This window comes from Zonotrichia albicollis, chromosome 27 (assembly GCF_047830755.1).
Source record: "Zonotrichia albicollis isolate bZonAlb1 chromosome 27, bZonAlb1.hap1, whole genome shotgun sequence".
Taxonomy (NCBI): Eukaryota; Metazoa; Chordata; class Aves; order Passeriformes; family Passerellidae; genus Zonotrichia; species Zonotrichia albicollis.
This window is the reverse complement of record NC_133845.1, coordinates 7,861,978-7,878,656: the sequence shown is the minus strand read 5'-3', so window position 1 is coordinate 7,878,656 and position 16,679 is coordinate 7,861,978. Positions and strand designations below refer to the sequence as shown.

The window sequence follows — 16,679 nt, the reverse complement described above, 5'->3', positions numbered from 1 at the left end:
AAACCGTTGTCACAAGCTGAAGAGGCTGCTAGTAAATAAAAGCCAGGATACTCGGGCAGACACTTTGATCAGAGAAAAGGAAGATTTAGAGGCTTGAATTCCAGTGTTTCAAGGCCATAAATTGGGCAATGGCTGGCAGGGTGAGGAATTTAACTGACATTAACTGGCCAGAGATTTATGTGTTTATGAAATAAAGAATGTATTTCGTCTTGGAAAGCAAACTGGATTACAGAATTATGCCAAAAGGCGGAGCCCAGTTTCTCCCAAGACATCTTGTAAATGCAAGTTCAAGTGAAGAAGGTAATGGCTTATGGAACAGTCTTTTCCCAAGTAACATTTGTCTTGCTCTCGCTCATGTTACGTATAGGCATTAACAGGATAATAGCTACTAAAATAATGCTCAGCAAGGACGTATACAACTGGGTGAACTTTCTTCCATCCTGTGTATGTTGTCCCTCCTGCTCTGTCAGGCTGCTTATTTAAGGGATTGAGTAGCTGCTTGCCTGTACTAAAAGAAGCAGCTGCTTCCATTTATGGCTGGGAAATTCCCAGAGAAAAATGTGCTGTCAGTTTGTTCATCCCTTTGCAATGTGCAATGGGTGAATTCTCTGAAGTACTAAAGAGCTTAACTAAGGACATGGCTTTATCCCAAGCTCCATGCCTGTTTACATGTTTTGCAGCCTTCCTTTTGCAGAGTGATGCTTGAGTGTAGCCTGAGGGATCTGCATCGAGTTTTCATACACTGAAGGCAATTGTGGGAAACATCAGAAAGTTACTTGGTTCCAAAAGGTGATCTTTTTCCCTGTTTAAGTGTCAGTGTTAAAGGTGTGGCCTCCGTGAAGCTTGGAGGTGCTGTATTCTCTCATTACAGCTAAAATGAGATTAAAGTACTAAATTAAAAAACTTGTATGATTGAGGCCTGGAGTGGATTGCCAGTGGAGGAAAAATTGAAGCCCATTGCACAAAAATCTTGCCTTGCAAGTCCTGGGGTTAAAGAATCAACTCATGTATCTCAAACTTCATTAACTTGCCCAACAGCACAATTCAGGAGAAGATTTCTGCCAGTTGATTAAAAGTGATGAAATCAAGCAAGTAATTAGTGTAGTTTGGTCAGCTGTGAATTGGGGCTTAACATGCTCTGGTAGCTATGGCAACAGCACTCGACTGATATGCAAGCTGTGTGAGCAATCCAAGAAGGAGGAATGATACCTTTGCAGGGAGCAAGCTGGAGAGGCAGCAAAAACAAACACTGCTTCGAATCAGTATGTAAATAGCGGGTGGTCATGCTTTCAGGAGGTTGGTATGTGTTTGAACAGGAGTTTTGCTCATACAAGAAGTGTGATGAGTGGATTACTTATGGACTGCTTCTGCCTCTCGTTGATCCTGCACCTCTCCTGCTCACAAAGTTCCTTTCTTGCTGCAGACTTCTCTTAAGTTAAGCAAACTTAACTTCTGTTAAGTTTGCTTTGAAGGAGTCAGATTTCAGGCATCAGCAGTGCCATCACAGCACATACATTTATTCTCTTTTGATGCCCTGTATTCTTACAAGGATTAATGCTTCCTGGGTTCTTGATCTTGCATTTCTTTTCAGTTTTTTTCCAGGGGTGGAACTTGGATGTGCTTGCGATGTTGCCATCAACCAAAATTGTTTTGAGGATGGTTTCCTGCGTGTTAGGTCCTGTGGTCACTGGAGAATGATTGTTGGTACCAAAGTGTTGTTTGGAGTGAGATAAAAATGGCCTCTTAAAAAATTTGTGTGTGTTTAGGGAGTTCTGAAGGATCATTCTACATTTGCTTCTTTCTTCTGAAAAGACATCAGGGAGGAGGATGGTGCGAGACCCGTTGCAGGTTCTGGTGTGTGCACTTTTAAGATGTTTATTAAAGACTTGATTTCTGCAAGAACCAAGTTACTGCACCATATTCCCAACCCCAGTCTATCCCTCAGAGTTCCTCCTGTAGCTGGAGGTACAGGACTACGTGACTCTTTTTTTCTTTAGGACAGAGAGTACGACAAACGTACCCATAGTAAACTTGAAATTATATGTGAATTTGGCAGCATTTTGATACTGGAACATCAATGCTGCTATCTCTTACATGTAGTTTGGTATTTTATTACTTTGTGGTCTGTGCTAAAACATGTTGTCATGAGCATCTGTTGGTTGGGAGGGTCGTATACACTTGTATAAGACTGTTTTTCTTAAATGATGCATGGGTGAATAGTACTTAAAACTCAGGGGGTCAGTTTTCTTCAGTTAATACTTGAATTTATGCTTTTGTGCCTCAGATTGGTTTTCTCCCCCAAGCACTAATCTTCTGTTCAGCACTAAACAATCCTTGACTTCCTGAGTGTTGAAATGTCTTATCTCTAGGCAGAGAGATAAGAAGAGGGGGAAAAATATAATCGTTATAAAAAGAGTTATTCTTTTTCCTAATATTCTGTTACTAAGAGCCGTAAAAAGAAGTTGTCCAGTTGAATTCTACTCTTTACTCCTTTATTTATTTTAAACATAACAGCTGTTGATATGAGTTGATGGAGGTCTGCAGGCTGTAGGGAGTGTACAGTGCCCACAGTAATTCATACATTTTTCTGTTCACAAAAAGTTCAATATGAAGGCAGGACTGGTAGCCTGGGGTTGTGTTACCTGCCAGGAAAAGCAGCTTAAGGCCAGTAGACTTGCATTGCTGTTTCTATCTGGAGAAGTTGAAATGGATTCCATTCCACTAAATACCTTAAAGAGCTTTGGAGTTCATTTGGTTTTTTGCCTTATGCCCCTTTCTGTTTTACAGCAGCTAGTAGTTTTTTAAGGAGAGCATGTTCAGCTCCCAGCAGTCCACTTAGTCTTCTCAGAAAAAAAAAAAAGTCTGCAATTTAATTTACTCTTCTTTTCCTCTTTCAATCAGCCAGCAGGATTTCAGAGAAAGGGGTCTGGCCTTGTTTTCATTATCAGTCTGCAGTTTGACCCAGATGTGGGCCTGGACTGTAAGGTTCCTGTCTGTTGGTGCAGTCTGGGAAGTGCACAGAAGACACGTGTGAAGCAGCTCCCCAAAAGAGTGCACTGAATGGGATACAAGGCTTTGAGGAGCTGGTTGTCACAGCTGTTTTTTTCTGATTCAGTAGAAATTATCTTTATTTGCATGTTTGAGCAAAAAAATAAAAAAGCAGGATTCTTGCAGTGAGACAGTTACTTTATTAGTGGTAGTAATACCTGTGTGTTGTGTATAACTTCACAGAGGTCCTTCTGCCAGAAGTTATTAGTATTAGTTATTTGGTAAGTTTTTCAGAATCTGTTTTAGTCCATGTGGGTGGAGTCTTTTAGGGGGAATTACTCTTGGTTTTGCTAAGTTGTTGTTTCAGTTATAAAAAACAGGATTTGGGGAAACAAATGCTTTGCTCGTGAAAATTTGTGATGGACTCACCATCTCAAGGAATGTTGTTACAAAATAGTTTGCAAGACTCCGCTGATATTCAGGATCAAGCAGGAACTGTCTAAGAAGATGCCAGAGGGTTTCTGGTTCTTTGAGTTATTGATCAGATAATACAATCAAGGTGTTCTGTTTTGGTTTGTCTTCCCAGGCCCTTGCAGCCAATGCTGGGACGGGGTTTGCAGTGGCAGAACCTCAAATTGCCATGTTCTGTGGGAAGCTAAATATGCATGTGAACATCCAGACTGGGAAATGGGAACCTGACACTTCTGGGACCAAGAGCTGCTTTGGAAGAAAGGAGGAGATTCTGCAATACTGCCAGGAGGTGAGACTTTTTGTGTGATCCTGAATCTTCACTGCTGTGAAGGAATTGGATTCCAATTTAGCTGCTCAGTAGCAAATTAACCCTGTAGGAGATGCGCTTGCTTTTGCCTAGTCCAATTCTCTGCACTATCCTGCTGTGTTGTTGTCCAGGAAGAGCAGGGAGGACACTGCAGCGGGGTTTAGAAGCTACCTCCCATCAGCTCCTACTGCCACAGAAGGTCCTTGGTCTGTTCAGTCAGAGGTACCTTCATGTGTTTGCAGGGCTTTACTCCAGTGTTCTTCCCCTGAGCTGGTTAACCAGTATCTGCTCTCTGTTGCGTAAAATGGAACCTGACACCTATTTTAGTTAGAATGCAGCGATGCTGTTTTAGTGACATGCTGAGATCAGGCAGAATCTTAAAAAAATATTTTAATCGAATTTTGTCAGTATTTTTAAGCTATTTAGACTTTATTGAAAAAGATGTAATCATCTTCTAGTGTGTTCAAGATATACTGTACCATACTGGTCTTGTCCAGTGTCTTTAATTGCTCCTCTGAGGTGACAGATATGTAAAATACCACAAGGAATATATTTTTATTAATGGGAAAGCAACAGTGTCTGGACTGGAAAACTTTTTAAACTGTTTTACAAGGCTGATATAACTGGGGCTGCATTTTTTTCATGTGGTAGAAGCCTATATATAAGTCAGTGTCTGGACTTGAGAACTTGACCAGGGTATAAGGATCAAATTCATACATCATAAATGGACCAGGCATGAGGAAACCTGAGGAGGTGGGTGCATATTTTGACAAGTGATGAGAGAGTCTGAAGATGGTACTAAACCTTTTTGTTGGTGATTGCTGTTCCAGGGGTATTGTACTGCTCCAGAAAGAATTAAACAGCTACAGCTCCTCCAAACCCAAATACCCAAATACTCCTCCTCCACTGCTGTGCCAATCCAGACCTCTCAGCTTAGTGCCAGTGAGGACTCTTGCCCTGACCTGGCTTTCTCCTGCCTCAAGGCAGTGGCATATCTATTTCTGAAGCCCTGTGTGACAGACAGCTGGAGCTTTTTTATGTCTCTAGCTGTCCTGAGCTTGATCCAGAGCAGAGTTGTGTGTCCACGTGCAAACTCCAGCTTGTTCCTAAGTTGGAGTTGTTCTTGTGTAGAGAATCAGCCTTACTACTCTGGTAGGAGCTGCTCTGCACATTCTCTGTCCTTTCTGGAGAGAAACCTCTCTGTCTGTGCTGTTCCCAGATGTACCCAGACCTTCAGATCACCAACGTGGTAGAAGCCAACCAGCCCGTCAGCATTGACAGCTGGTGCAAGCGTGGGAAGAAGCAGTGCAAGGACCACACTCACATCGTTGTGCCCTACAAGTGCCTGGGTGAGTGTGTGCTTGTGGGTGTGCTGTGCCTTCCTGTGGGAGAAGCAAGGGGCTGCCTCCTGGATTCTTACAGAGAGAGCAGCTCAGTTTGTTAGACTTGTGGAAATGACAACCTGATACAAGACAGCTTTCACTGTTTTTCTTTCTGACATGTTTTTTTTCCCACAAGATGGAACTCTGCCTTTCTGGAGCAGATCGACAGCTTGGTAACAGCTGTGGTAGAATAATGGTGCCTGGCATGAGAAACAAATCCCCATTCTCTCTGCAAACGCCATAAAAACCTGAAGACTGTTGTATCTGAGTACCACAAAAACACTGGGATTTAATACTTTGATCCTATTTTTGTGAAGCTTTAATATTTTGTTGCCTTGGAGACTTAAATGCTCTGTGTGCTCAGGCTTCCTGCTTGGTCTTGGCAAGAGATCTCTATTTTATTTCAATGGCTATATTTAAACTTAGCTGTTTCAAAGAGGCTCTTCTTCTTACAGCTGTATCTCCTTTCCCCATTTTGAACCGTGAAAGAATATGAGATAAACTGTGATGGATTTCATGGTGCTTTCCAGAATGTCCCCACCCCCTGGAATCAGGCAACATGTTTTTACTGGTTAACTTGTGACTTTTGACCTGTGGGTTGTGTGTGACACTGCACTGCCCCACTGCACTGTGTGTTCTTAGGAGTGAGCTTAGTCTCAGCTGGCTTTATTTCAGTTATCCACTGGAAAAGACTTGTAAGAGGTCTTGGGAGAGACCTCCTACTGAATGCTCCCAACTGATTGCTGGGAGCATTGAGTAGGAACCAGTTTTCATAATTTGTGTCCATATCTCAGCTTACCATGTGATTTGACAAGGGATAATACCAGCAAAGCAGCAGAACCATGTGTGTGCTTTGTCCTTTATGTAATGCCTTCCATGAGACCGTCATAAAGCACTTCATTAAACATAGAATTTATTGTGGACACATCCTGAGAGAAAGGTGCTTGTCTTTATAGATGTGGAAATTCAGGTTTGGGAAACAACCAAGCCAAACTGGATCATGAGGATCTCCTTATGATCATCTCTTGATCATAAGGAGAACTTCTGATGGAAATAAGGTTGAAAGCAAGATCCCTGGATTTATAAGGAGTCATCTCTTTTAGAAATAATTGTTCCCCTAGGCTATTCTCCAGCTAAAAAATAAGCTGATTTTACTGATGCTGCCCTAAAATTTGATTAGCGTTAAACTATTCAGGTTTTTCATTAATATATTGCACAGTGTTCATGATTTTCAGGCCCTAGCCTGTGAGGCAGCCTTGGTTTTCAGATCTGAGTTGCAAGTCTGGAGGCCATATGACTATAAAATCTCTATCTTCAGCACTCCACAAATTGCTTCTTGTAAATGGATGATGCATTTCTCTGGGATTATAGTCAAACTGTGGGATTTTGTTCCCTTTCTTAGTTGTGTTTTCCTTGATGCATTAATACACAGGAGACCTTGAGGTAGGACCCTGTCACCATACCCTGTTTAATCTTCCCTGCCCCTACCCCAACAAGGAAAACTACTTTGTGTTTGAAAAGTGAAGAGAAGAACCCAGAATCAGCATCCCTTGGTTTTAAAGTTTGCTCAGTTTTACTTTTCTTACCAGAAGCATTTAAACTTTTCCTGACAGAGTAAGAAAAAAAATCTAACTAGCCTGTTTTGAGGTGAGAAAATGGGGAAAATACAATCTCTCTTTTAGTTTAAAATATAAGTAATTGCAAAGGTCATTTGATTTCAATGTCTTCAATTATCAGGTAATCTATCTCTAAACTATTTAACTTCTCTGTACTTTGTAAATGTATCCATGATCATTTAATATCAACAGTAAGGATCTGCAAAAAAATTGGTCATGCAAACAATATTTAAAATATATTTTGTAAAGATGGTGTGAAAGATTGGTTTGACAAAGAATTCTGCTTTGTGGAAAAGTCTTCTCCAAAAGTCTTTTCCTGTGAGCAAAGGTCTTAAAAGCTTTTCTCCAATTTTAACAAATGTTGCTGCTCCTAATACTGCTGGTCACGTGTGCAGGGAATGCTGCTTTAAAACACTTGAGCTGAAGATCTTTTCCTGGTCTTCTCAGAGTATCTAGCTCTCTCCTTATTTTAAAATTAATGAATGCAGCATTTGAATCTGCAAGAAAGAAAAACCTTGGCTTGGAGCAAATTTCATGTTTGGATTCCAGTGGCAGTGTTTGCTGGGACTTCTTGGGTAAGAACTGGACATTATCCTCAATTGCTTCTGATCCGTAATTCATGTGTGTTGGTACCAGGCTGAATGATGATAGAAATTTAGGCTAAATAGCTTTAAGTCCAAAAAGTAGAGTCTGTACAGCAGACAGATTCTCTCTCTCCCATTTTCCCCTAAAGCAAAAATCTGGGTTTGGCCCAAGGATTGTACCAAAGCTTCCTCATGCTAGTGGGGTTGAGGTTATCTAGATACTGGAATGCAATGTATTTGCTGACTCTGGTTGTACTCTGATATTTAGCCTGTATAGTTTTTATTTTCCAGCTCTCTGTGTTTTGGTTGGGGCAGTGAATGTGCTGTGGTTGATCTTGAATTGAATCATCTGGGAAAAAAAAAAGAAAAGCAAACAAGACTTGCTCAAATACTGAAAACATAGATAACACTCTCAGCATATAAAATTTTCCAGGTTGTTACAGCAGCAGACAGCATGAAGGAACTTTGGTATGATGCAGCTCATTTGAAAATAGGTGATTTGGTAGTTTGAAACTTCTTAGTGCAGACACAGTCTTCTCAAAGATTTGAGTGAAATCTCTTCAGCCAGTCCTTTCGTGGAAGAACAACTATTGATTAAGTTGTGCTGAAAACTCTGCATTCAGCTTTCGGGGTCTCTTTCAAGAGAATCACCCCATGCTCATCATTTTACATTGGACTCTCTCAGGCTCTATTTTTCTTTAGATTCTTAGAAATAATTTTTACAGCTGGTGTGATTGTCTCCTTTAAGTATATACCAAACCCCCAAGGCACATTGTTGTGGTTTAACGTATTTAAGGAAAAATCCATGACCTGTGGAAGTGATTCCCTGTAAAGACCTTGGCAGCTTCCTTCAGACCTGATGGAATCAATCAGCTGGCTGGCTTTGAATATTGACACCCTGTCAAACCACTTAAGAGAGCTGAACGTGCCTTTGCGGAATCACATTTAAAAATGAACAAACCCTGGGAAAAACTCTTTTTTCTGGCTTTTGAACAGGTAACTGGACCTGCACCAGACCAGGCCCTGACCCGCTGTGGTGCTGGGCTGGGCCCTGCTCTGCTGCAGCGCTGGCCGGGCTTGCTGTGCTGCGCAGCCTGGCTGGCTCAGCCTGGGGCTCGGCTCAGATTGTGCCATGCTGAGTTCAGGCACGGCTGATGGGCCAGGCCGGCTCCCTTTGGCTCCGGCTGAGGGCTGCCGAGCCGTTCCGCCGGCACCGTGGAAAATCTCATGGCTGAGAGCAGAGGCAGCCCTGCAGCCCCGGGGCTGGCATTGACCGTGTGGGGGCCAGGAACCAGGTGTGCAGCCAGAGCGGCCCTGCCCCGCAGAGATCACGGGGCCGTCCGCAGGCCCGGACGAGATATTAACTCTTCTCGGTGCGCAGGTGAAACTTGCAGACACCAATCCTCTCTTGAGTGAGAGAAAAGGAAAGGGTGAGGACACGTAAAGGAAACAACAAGGTCAGTGAAGAAAGAGTCAAATCCCAGATGGGAGGAGAATGAGGAGGTGCCTTAGTCTTGGGCTAAAATTCTCTTGTAAGGCTATGGTGAAGGTATAATTGATACACCAGAGTTTTGGTTTTTTTCCCCCTGTAACTCATGGAATGCACTGGGGTGATCTGGGTAGCGTTCTAACCGTGACTATGAGCAGAGGCACCTGTGTTGAAGCAAGCAGATGTTGAAGTAGCTGTGATCCAATGAGAAGCTTGAAGAGAGAGAAATGAGAGAGGTGAAAAACCTCACCCCAGGGATGGAAGAAGAAAACCTCTGTTCCCAGAGATAAAAGAAGAGAACTTTTGTTTCTGTACTAGAACAGCTCATCCCTAAAATTGCACCCTAACAAGCTGAAATGGCCCATGGTGGTGGTTGTGGGAAAGCTACCAAAATGTGGTAGGGGCTTCACGATTGCAGATTTCTGGGAAGGGGCTAATGATGAAAATTAAAACCACAAGAAAACTGTTTCTTGTGGAAAAGTCTCCATGGCATGGCAGGAGAGACTCGTCTCCCTAAGTAGACTAAAGAAAGATTATTTTAAAAGTGGTAAACTGACTGAAAATACCAAATTTACCTCTTTATGTTGTCAGTGGGGAAAAGAAAAGTTGCAGGAGCAGAGAAGTGTTTTGAAGGTTTATTTTGATTTTTTAAATTATTTTTTGTTTTAACTCTGTTAATAAAGTTTCTTTGAAAGTTCTGAGCCTGCTTTGCTCTCCTTGTAATCTCTATTTTCAAAGCAGAAAATGAGTAATTCTGGTGGATGTGCTGGTATTTGACCTGCACTAGACCCCATTAAAAGGTGCATTGGCCAAGAAACTTGGCTTGTCAAACAAAAATGGCTACACTTAAGCTGGTATTTCTGCCTGGTTCAACTGAAACTACTAAGACATGCGCAGAATGCGCTTTGGGGGATTTCTGGGAGGCTTTATTAGCTGATGCATGTGAACTGTGACCATTGTGTTTTTCAGTGGGTGAGTTTGTAAGTGATGTCCTGTTGGTGCCTGAGAAGTGCCGGTTCTTCCACAAGGAGCGCATGGATGTGTGTGAAAGCCACCAGCACTGGCACACTGTGGCAAAGGAGGTAATGGAGCCGCTGGGACAGGAGTGTTTATTCTGGGTCTGTCCACTTGGATGTTTGTAGTGTTGGAGCATAGCAGTGTTTCTCTCTGTATTGCTGTTCCCATGTTCTAGTCAGTGAACTGAGGCTGACAGCAAGGAAATGAAAATTTAAAAGTACTCAAGTGACATAAAAAACCTGTCTAGCAATTGAGTTATTCTTCATTAAAACCTCTCCTAAATAGCTTATCCATATCACAGAGGTAGGAATTGAAATCAGCTCTCTGCAATACTGCTTTAACCAATGGTTCATCCCTCTTTATTTTTATTTTTTGTCTCCCAGGGAGTTACAGTGAGCGTAGGATAGTTCATATTTTTCTTGGACATTTTGCTTTAATGTACGTTCTGCTGCTGGGGATTTGATTGGGAGGGCTTGCCTGGGAGAAATCTGAGTTTTGTTGGACTGATTAGTAGAGGTTTTACATAAGGGTTGGATTATATTCTCAGAATAAATCTAGGCCATGGTTTGGGGCGGGGGGGGGGTTGTGTTTTTTCTATCTGGCTAGCTGAACTGTTGTAAAAGCTCTGCACTCCCAGTTGAAGCTGGGATAATAAAAACAAGATCATGACAGTATGTGCTTGTTTTCCATTTTGTAGAAGCAACAATTGTAGAAACAGCAATACAATGACCAGTTAAGAATGCTCCACTTAAAATTCCTTGTTCTTTAAAATAATGTGAGCAAAAATCTGTCTAAATAAAGCTATACTAGAGGAAATGTATTTTAATTGAGGGTAAACTTGTTAATGTCTAGAAAATTGAAAAATCATTTACTTTAAATGTGTTTGTAGAACTTTTCCAGCAATACTTGGCACATTTAAAAACAGTGTTGAAACAGAGTAAAGCACAAAAGGGTTCTGATGGGCATAATAAAGCTTTTCTTCATTCTTTTCTGGGCACCTCTAAGCCAAGTGTTTCCTTTGCTTAAGAGAAGTATATAGACATAATGTCTAAGTGTACTTTACATTTAACTTTTTCTTGAATTATCTGATTGATTTTAATCTTACAGTTGGTAAAAAAATCTTGACACAAAGTCCGTTTGAGCAATTATTCAATTACTACAATGTAAAGTTTAATAGATAAAGTTTACTGAAATGGCCAGCCCAGAAGAGAAAACACCCTTTCTGACTCTTTCAAGTGTTCTCCCTTGAGTTGGCGCAAAATGTTTAGGGCTTTGTTTTCCTGAACTTTGCCAGGTTGACAGACCATCAGTTGTTGGGGCCAGGGTGTGAAATGTTGGCACCAGGAAGTACTGGGTGTTTCTGAATCTGGGACATCTGTGTTTTGTTTTTTTTTTTAATGCTACAGGTTTCCACTCTCCTTTAATGATCAGATTTAGGTCATATATTGCTGTTGTTCTTGCTCTAAAACTTAAGCCATTCTTGAGATCTCTGATAGGCAAGCTTGAGCTTTATCCAAAGGAAGAGCATGGTGCTGGACTGACGTGAGTGGGCTCCCCTTTCAGGCCTGTCTGACAGAAGGGATGATCCTGCACAGCTACGGGATGCTGCTGCCCTGCGGAGTGGACCAGTTCCACGGAACAGAATATGTGTGCTGTCCTCAGACTAAGGTTGTGGATGAGGCTCTGTCCAAAGAGGAAGAGGATGAGGATGAAGACTATGACCTCTACAAGAGGTAGAGTTCTTACTGGTTATAGATATTGAAAGCTTGTCGCATGAAGCTGCTGCTTGGGAATATTTCACACAGCAACTCCCTTGTTGCGAGGATTGAGCAAATTTCTGTGCTTCTGAGTTTCCGAAAGAAGTGTCCTAAGCCTGAAGAGGACAAATGACTTTGCAGTCCCCCTTTTACTGGAGGAGCTAAATACCCCCTCTCCCTTCGTACTTGCAGAGAGTTGGTGTCATTCAGCCTCGAGAAGAGAAGGCTCCAGGGAGACCTTAGAGCCCCTTCTAATGCCTAAGCAGTCTCCAAGAGAGTCGGAGAGGGTCTTTGGACAAGGGCCTGCAGGGGCATGGGTTCACCCTGACAGAAGGGAGTGTTAGATGGGATATTGGAAAGGAATTCTTCCCTGTGAGGATGGTGATGCCCTTGCACTGGCTGCCTAGAGATGCTGTGGCTGCCCCTGGATCCCTGGAAGTGTCCAAGGCCAGGTTGGATGGGTCTTGAAGCGGCCTGGGATAGTGGAAGGTGTCCCTCCCTGCCCAGGGGAGGGGAGGGAAGGGAACAAGATGGGCTTAAATGTCTTTCCCAACCCAAACCATTCTGGGATTCTATAGTAGGAGCCTGACTCAACAGGGTTAGACTTTCACTTACTGAAAAATGGAAAGAGGCCACATGAAGGCGGAGCCATGGAGAATCTCTGCTTGCAACAGCAGGAATGTCTGTAATAAGGGATGTCCCCTTGCTGTGAGTGATGGGCTAATTAATAGTTAGTACACTTATTTTTCCATTTCCATTGTTTCTGGAATGGATGGAAAGAATCATTATTCAGGTACATCCAAGTGATTAGCCTTAACCTTACTCCCTAATTTATCTGTGTCCCTCCAGTGAGTTCCCTACAGAGGCGGGTGTAGAAGACTTCACAGGTACAGCTGTGGAGGAAGATGAGGATGAGGATGATGAAGGGGAAGAGGAGGAGGATGTGGTGGAAGACCGTGATTACTACTATGACAGCTATAAGGTTGATGATGACTACAATGAAGAGACACCCACAGAGCCCAGCAGTGACAAGGTTATGTCTGAGAAAGAAGTGAGCAGCGACATGAAATGTAAGACACATTCCAGTCCGCAGGCCTCCTGCTCCCTTGAGATCATTCCTGTTGGCTGTCTGTTAGTGATGGGGTTTTGATCAAGTCGATAAGTGCCACTTGGAAGTTTTATTTGCCAGATAAGTTAGCAAACAGAGGAAAGCTGATGATGCTTGTTTCAAGTATTGAAATTAACTCTCTAGAGCATGGGCCATATGTTTCCAGATAAACAGCAGTTCTGCTGGCAGGAAGCCCAGTGTGTGGCATGTTGAACAAGCACCTTGTGTAGGTGCAGTGATGAGTCAGAAAAGCCGTATCTGCAAATTTTGGAAAATCTTAAAGGGACATTTGGGGTACACTGTAAGTTTAAAATCTGGTGGTTTATACCAGCTTAAAATAAGGAAGGTGGAAGTGGTGGGCCATACTCTGCAGATGTGTCATCTGGTCATTTAAGGGTGAGGGACATCCTTGGTGCTGCCTTTGCAAAACACTTCTCTTCCACAAAAGAAAGCCGGCACAACTGCCCCAAATTTGTTATATGTTAAGATAGACTTTCTGTAGTAGTATAATCTACTGTGCTGGTGGCAGCTTTTGTTGAGCGGTAGGTGCCTCTGCAGAGGGCTCATGATGTGATGCCTTAGCATTATGTGATGTCTTACACTTTGCATGTAGAAGTGTCTGCAGAGGAGGGAGGAGCAGAGAGGGAAAGAAATTCAATTAACTACAGATCACTGAATCATTGCCAGCAGTTCTCACATCTTTTTGGTAAAATGCCAGCATGCTGCAGATAATTTTCCTTGCTGAAACAAGGCGTAGCTCATATGTGTACAGGGCTGTTGCAGATCTGCAGGTTTTGTAAGAGGCTTGGAGGAATATGATTGGGGTGTCTGTTTTGGGAGTATGCAGTCTTTTTTTCCCTGAAGTACTGTGAACAGTTGCTAATTTATACACTATTATCTGCTCTCTTGCCTCAAAACAGCCCAGCTGCTATTGCTGGCTCACCATGAAGCATTCCACATACCACGACTACATGGAGTTTTAATATTTGGTGCATAGATATTTCAAACCTTAAAACCTCAGTGTCTGAGGCCGGCATGGAGATCAATCCCTGTGTTTAGCCTGCTTTTTCACTTACTCCTACACTTGCCCTGTAAGATGTAGAATATCTGTCCAGGCAGAGTGCAGTGAACTGAACATCCTTTGATGCTTTAAAGCAGCCCTAATTGACTGGCTTTTCATGCTTCTGGTTTTATAGAGTGGAGGGTCTCCTACTCTGGGGTAGCTGGGGCATAATTCTGTGGTATCAGCAGAACAGATTCCTGTTGTCTCAGCCCCTGGCTCTGGAGAAATCTCTCACAGATGAGAGCTGAATTTAGAGACAGAGTGAGCTGCTTGGCTATCCGAAGCACCACGTGCAGGCATCTCCCTGACCAGCTTGTAATGGATGCATTGGAATGTTAAGCCCCCCAAAACTGACAGAAGCCCTTGTGTTGGTGCAGCAGCAATGTTGAGGCCAGTGCCTCAGAGGAAGGGGTGAACTAGAGCCACCTCTGCATCATGTAAATCGCTCGGCAAGGCCTGTGCTCCTCACTAGCTCATGTTCTCACCCATCTCCACACAGCTGTCTGCTCCCAGGAGGCCATGACAGGGCCCTGCCGGGCTGTGATGCCTCGTTGGTACTTCGATCCTAACAAGAGAAAATGCATTCGCTTTATATATGGAGGCTGCGGAGGCAACAGGAACAATTTTGAGTCAGAGGAGTATTGTATGGCTGTGTGTAAAAAGATGAGTAAGTCCTGCCTCCCACTGGCCTTTTGCAGCTGGCCACTGTCTGTCTGGCGTGTGGTGTCTCCTCCTTCCCTTGGGCAATAGAGGACCCGTCTGTAGCTTATTCCTTTGGTTCTGGTGTCTGTCCCTTTGCAGCAGTCTCCTCCTGTCTCTGCTTCCCTAGGTCTGTAGGGTGATTGTTCCTCGGGAAAGTGCCCCTCACCATATGCTGTCTGTGCTCCCTGGTGACTTGTAGCTCTTGCTGAGGCCTCAGCTGTCCTCTTCCAGATCTATAACAGGGACCAGGGGCTGTATCTGGCCTCTTGCCTGACTAGCTTTTTAATCAAAATATATGTAAGGAAGCCCTTGCTTTCCCCAGTCATGTTACCATGCATACGTTTGACAGTAGGTCCTGAAAAGCAGGCTGCTGTTCTCCTGGTAGTAGGCATTTTCTTGCTACTTTGATTTTGGAAAATATCAGACCAGTAGTATAGAATTCAGATTCCCATTTTCAGCTTGGTATGAAATACAAATCACATTTCAATGCCTGTGTTTTTGAGTGCTTAAGGTTTTTGGCACCAGTTTCAACTGGCTTTTATGTCAGATGATAAAACTGCTAAAAACATTTTAACCTCTTTATTAATCTTATTATTGAACTCCAGCACTTCCACTTCAGCTACCATTAAAGCTTTTGAAAGGTTTTTTGTGTTATCTGGGGCTTGGCAGCCTGGCTATACAGCCATAATCCTGTTTACAAAATGTGCTTCATGCAAGTGCTTTAGATTGGGCTGATCTAACTGAGGCGGTGAAAGAAAAGATGCGGATGTCAGGAGCTTTTTGTACAAAAGATTGTCCTGTTACAGAAGGATTTGGGGCTGGGAAGAGAGTTCTCTGTGTCCAAGCCTGGTTCAGAAATGCCAGGAGCAGGGCCAGAATATGGGACAGATATGACATTGTCCCTTGCACGCAACAATAGTGCCTGTGATGTATGTTGTCATTATTTCCCCCTGGTCAGAGGGAAGGGTGCAGTGCATGCTGAACTCTTATCCAGTGCTCATGCTGAAGTGCCAGGTAATTTTTTTCTGAAGCATGCTGTCTTTAATGACATGTTGGAGGTTTTTCCACCCAAATAACTAATATGGATGACAGGTTGCCTTAACTGTCCCTTTGTGCCTTCCCTCAGGTGAAGGGTAACAACAGAGTGCATCATGTTTGCCATAGACCTTTCAGAAAGGCTCTGGGATGTGTAGTTCCTAAAACCATAGCACAGGAGCACTTTCAGCACTTCCTGAACTGCAGTATAAGAAATACAGAGCCCCTGATGTGAATTCTGTAGATGCTTGAAGTTTATCAGTTCTCAAACTTTGTTTTTCCCCTTGTCGAATTTGGATGTCTTGAAGTTACAAACCATCCAGTGTATTGGACAAGTCACTTTGTCACACTGAGTCTCCTTCTGTTGCCGTCTTGTCTAATATCATTGCCTGTAACTCCTGCATGGTCCATCTGGTAGGGGAAGGTAGGTTTGAAGTGTAAAATCTTGCTTTTGTGCAGATATATTGTCAAACTCCCTAGTCATGTTAATGATGTCTGGAGCCAGCTTGTCAGCGAACAGCTAATGCACAGAATGTCACTTAAACCATCCAAGGCCAATGTGGAAGGGAAGGGAAAAGTAGTTCTTTATCCTGTCATGCCAGGCACTGTGTTTCTGGAGCTGAGTGCTGCTCACCTCAGCACTGCACAGGCCAAGCAGTGCTGGGAGCTGAGGTCATCGCTGCCATTTGAGCTGATGTTGGACAGAAAATTGGCACTGTAAAGATTGTAAAACGGACTCTGGAAGGTGGTGGTTCAGTAGGCTCAGCTTGCCAGACTATTAATTAGGCAGGCATGGAGAGTCCTTTCCTTGCACTCTGCAATCCAGGATTGGAGGTTTCTGACCCTGCTTACCCTTCCCTCTTCATGCAGTGCCAACTGATGATGTGGATGTCTATTTTGAAACCCCTGCTGATGACAATGAGCATGCCCGCTTCCAGAAGGCCAAGGAGCAGCTGGAGGTCAGGCACCACAACCGCATGGACCGGGTGAGTGTCAGCCTGCAGGCTTTGCTGTGTGGTTGTTGGTGTGTCGGCTGCTGCCTGTTTTACTGGAAAAATTGGTGATGAAGTGACTTGCTTTCCACTTTGCAGCCTTCTGTGTGTTTCTTTCAGTATGACCACACCATGGGAGTCAGATTTTTATTTCTCCAGTGTTGAGAG

The 16,679-nt window shown here is 43.3% G+C and overlaps 1 protein-coding gene across 5 annotated transcripts in view; it reads left to right on the top strand.

Annotated features, from left to right (window-relative positions):
* Positions 1–16,679, top strand: part of APLP2 (amyloid beta precursor like protein 2) — a 49,107-nt gene that overhangs the window by 18,300 nt on the left and 14,128 nt on the right. For 4 of the 5 annotated variants that reach the window (XM_074559426.1, XM_074559424.1, XM_074559425.1 and 1 more), the window contains exons 2-8: positions 3,575–3,748; positions 4,986–5,115; positions 9,807–9,919; positions 11,418–11,587; positions 12,461–12,681; positions 14,282–14,449; positions 16,390–16,505. In XM_074559426.1, the coding sequence (XP_074415527.1) occupies positions 3,575–3,748; positions 4,986–5,115; positions 9,807–9,919; positions 11,418–11,587; positions 12,461–12,681; positions 14,282–14,449; positions 16,390–16,505 (1,092 nt within the window). The remainder of the gene's footprint in view (positions 1–3,574; positions 3,749–4,985; positions 5,116–9,806; positions 9,920–11,417; positions 11,588–12,460; positions 12,682–14,281; positions 14,450–16,389; positions 16,506–16,679) is intronic. The other variant, XM_074559427.1, reaches the window with a different exon arrangement.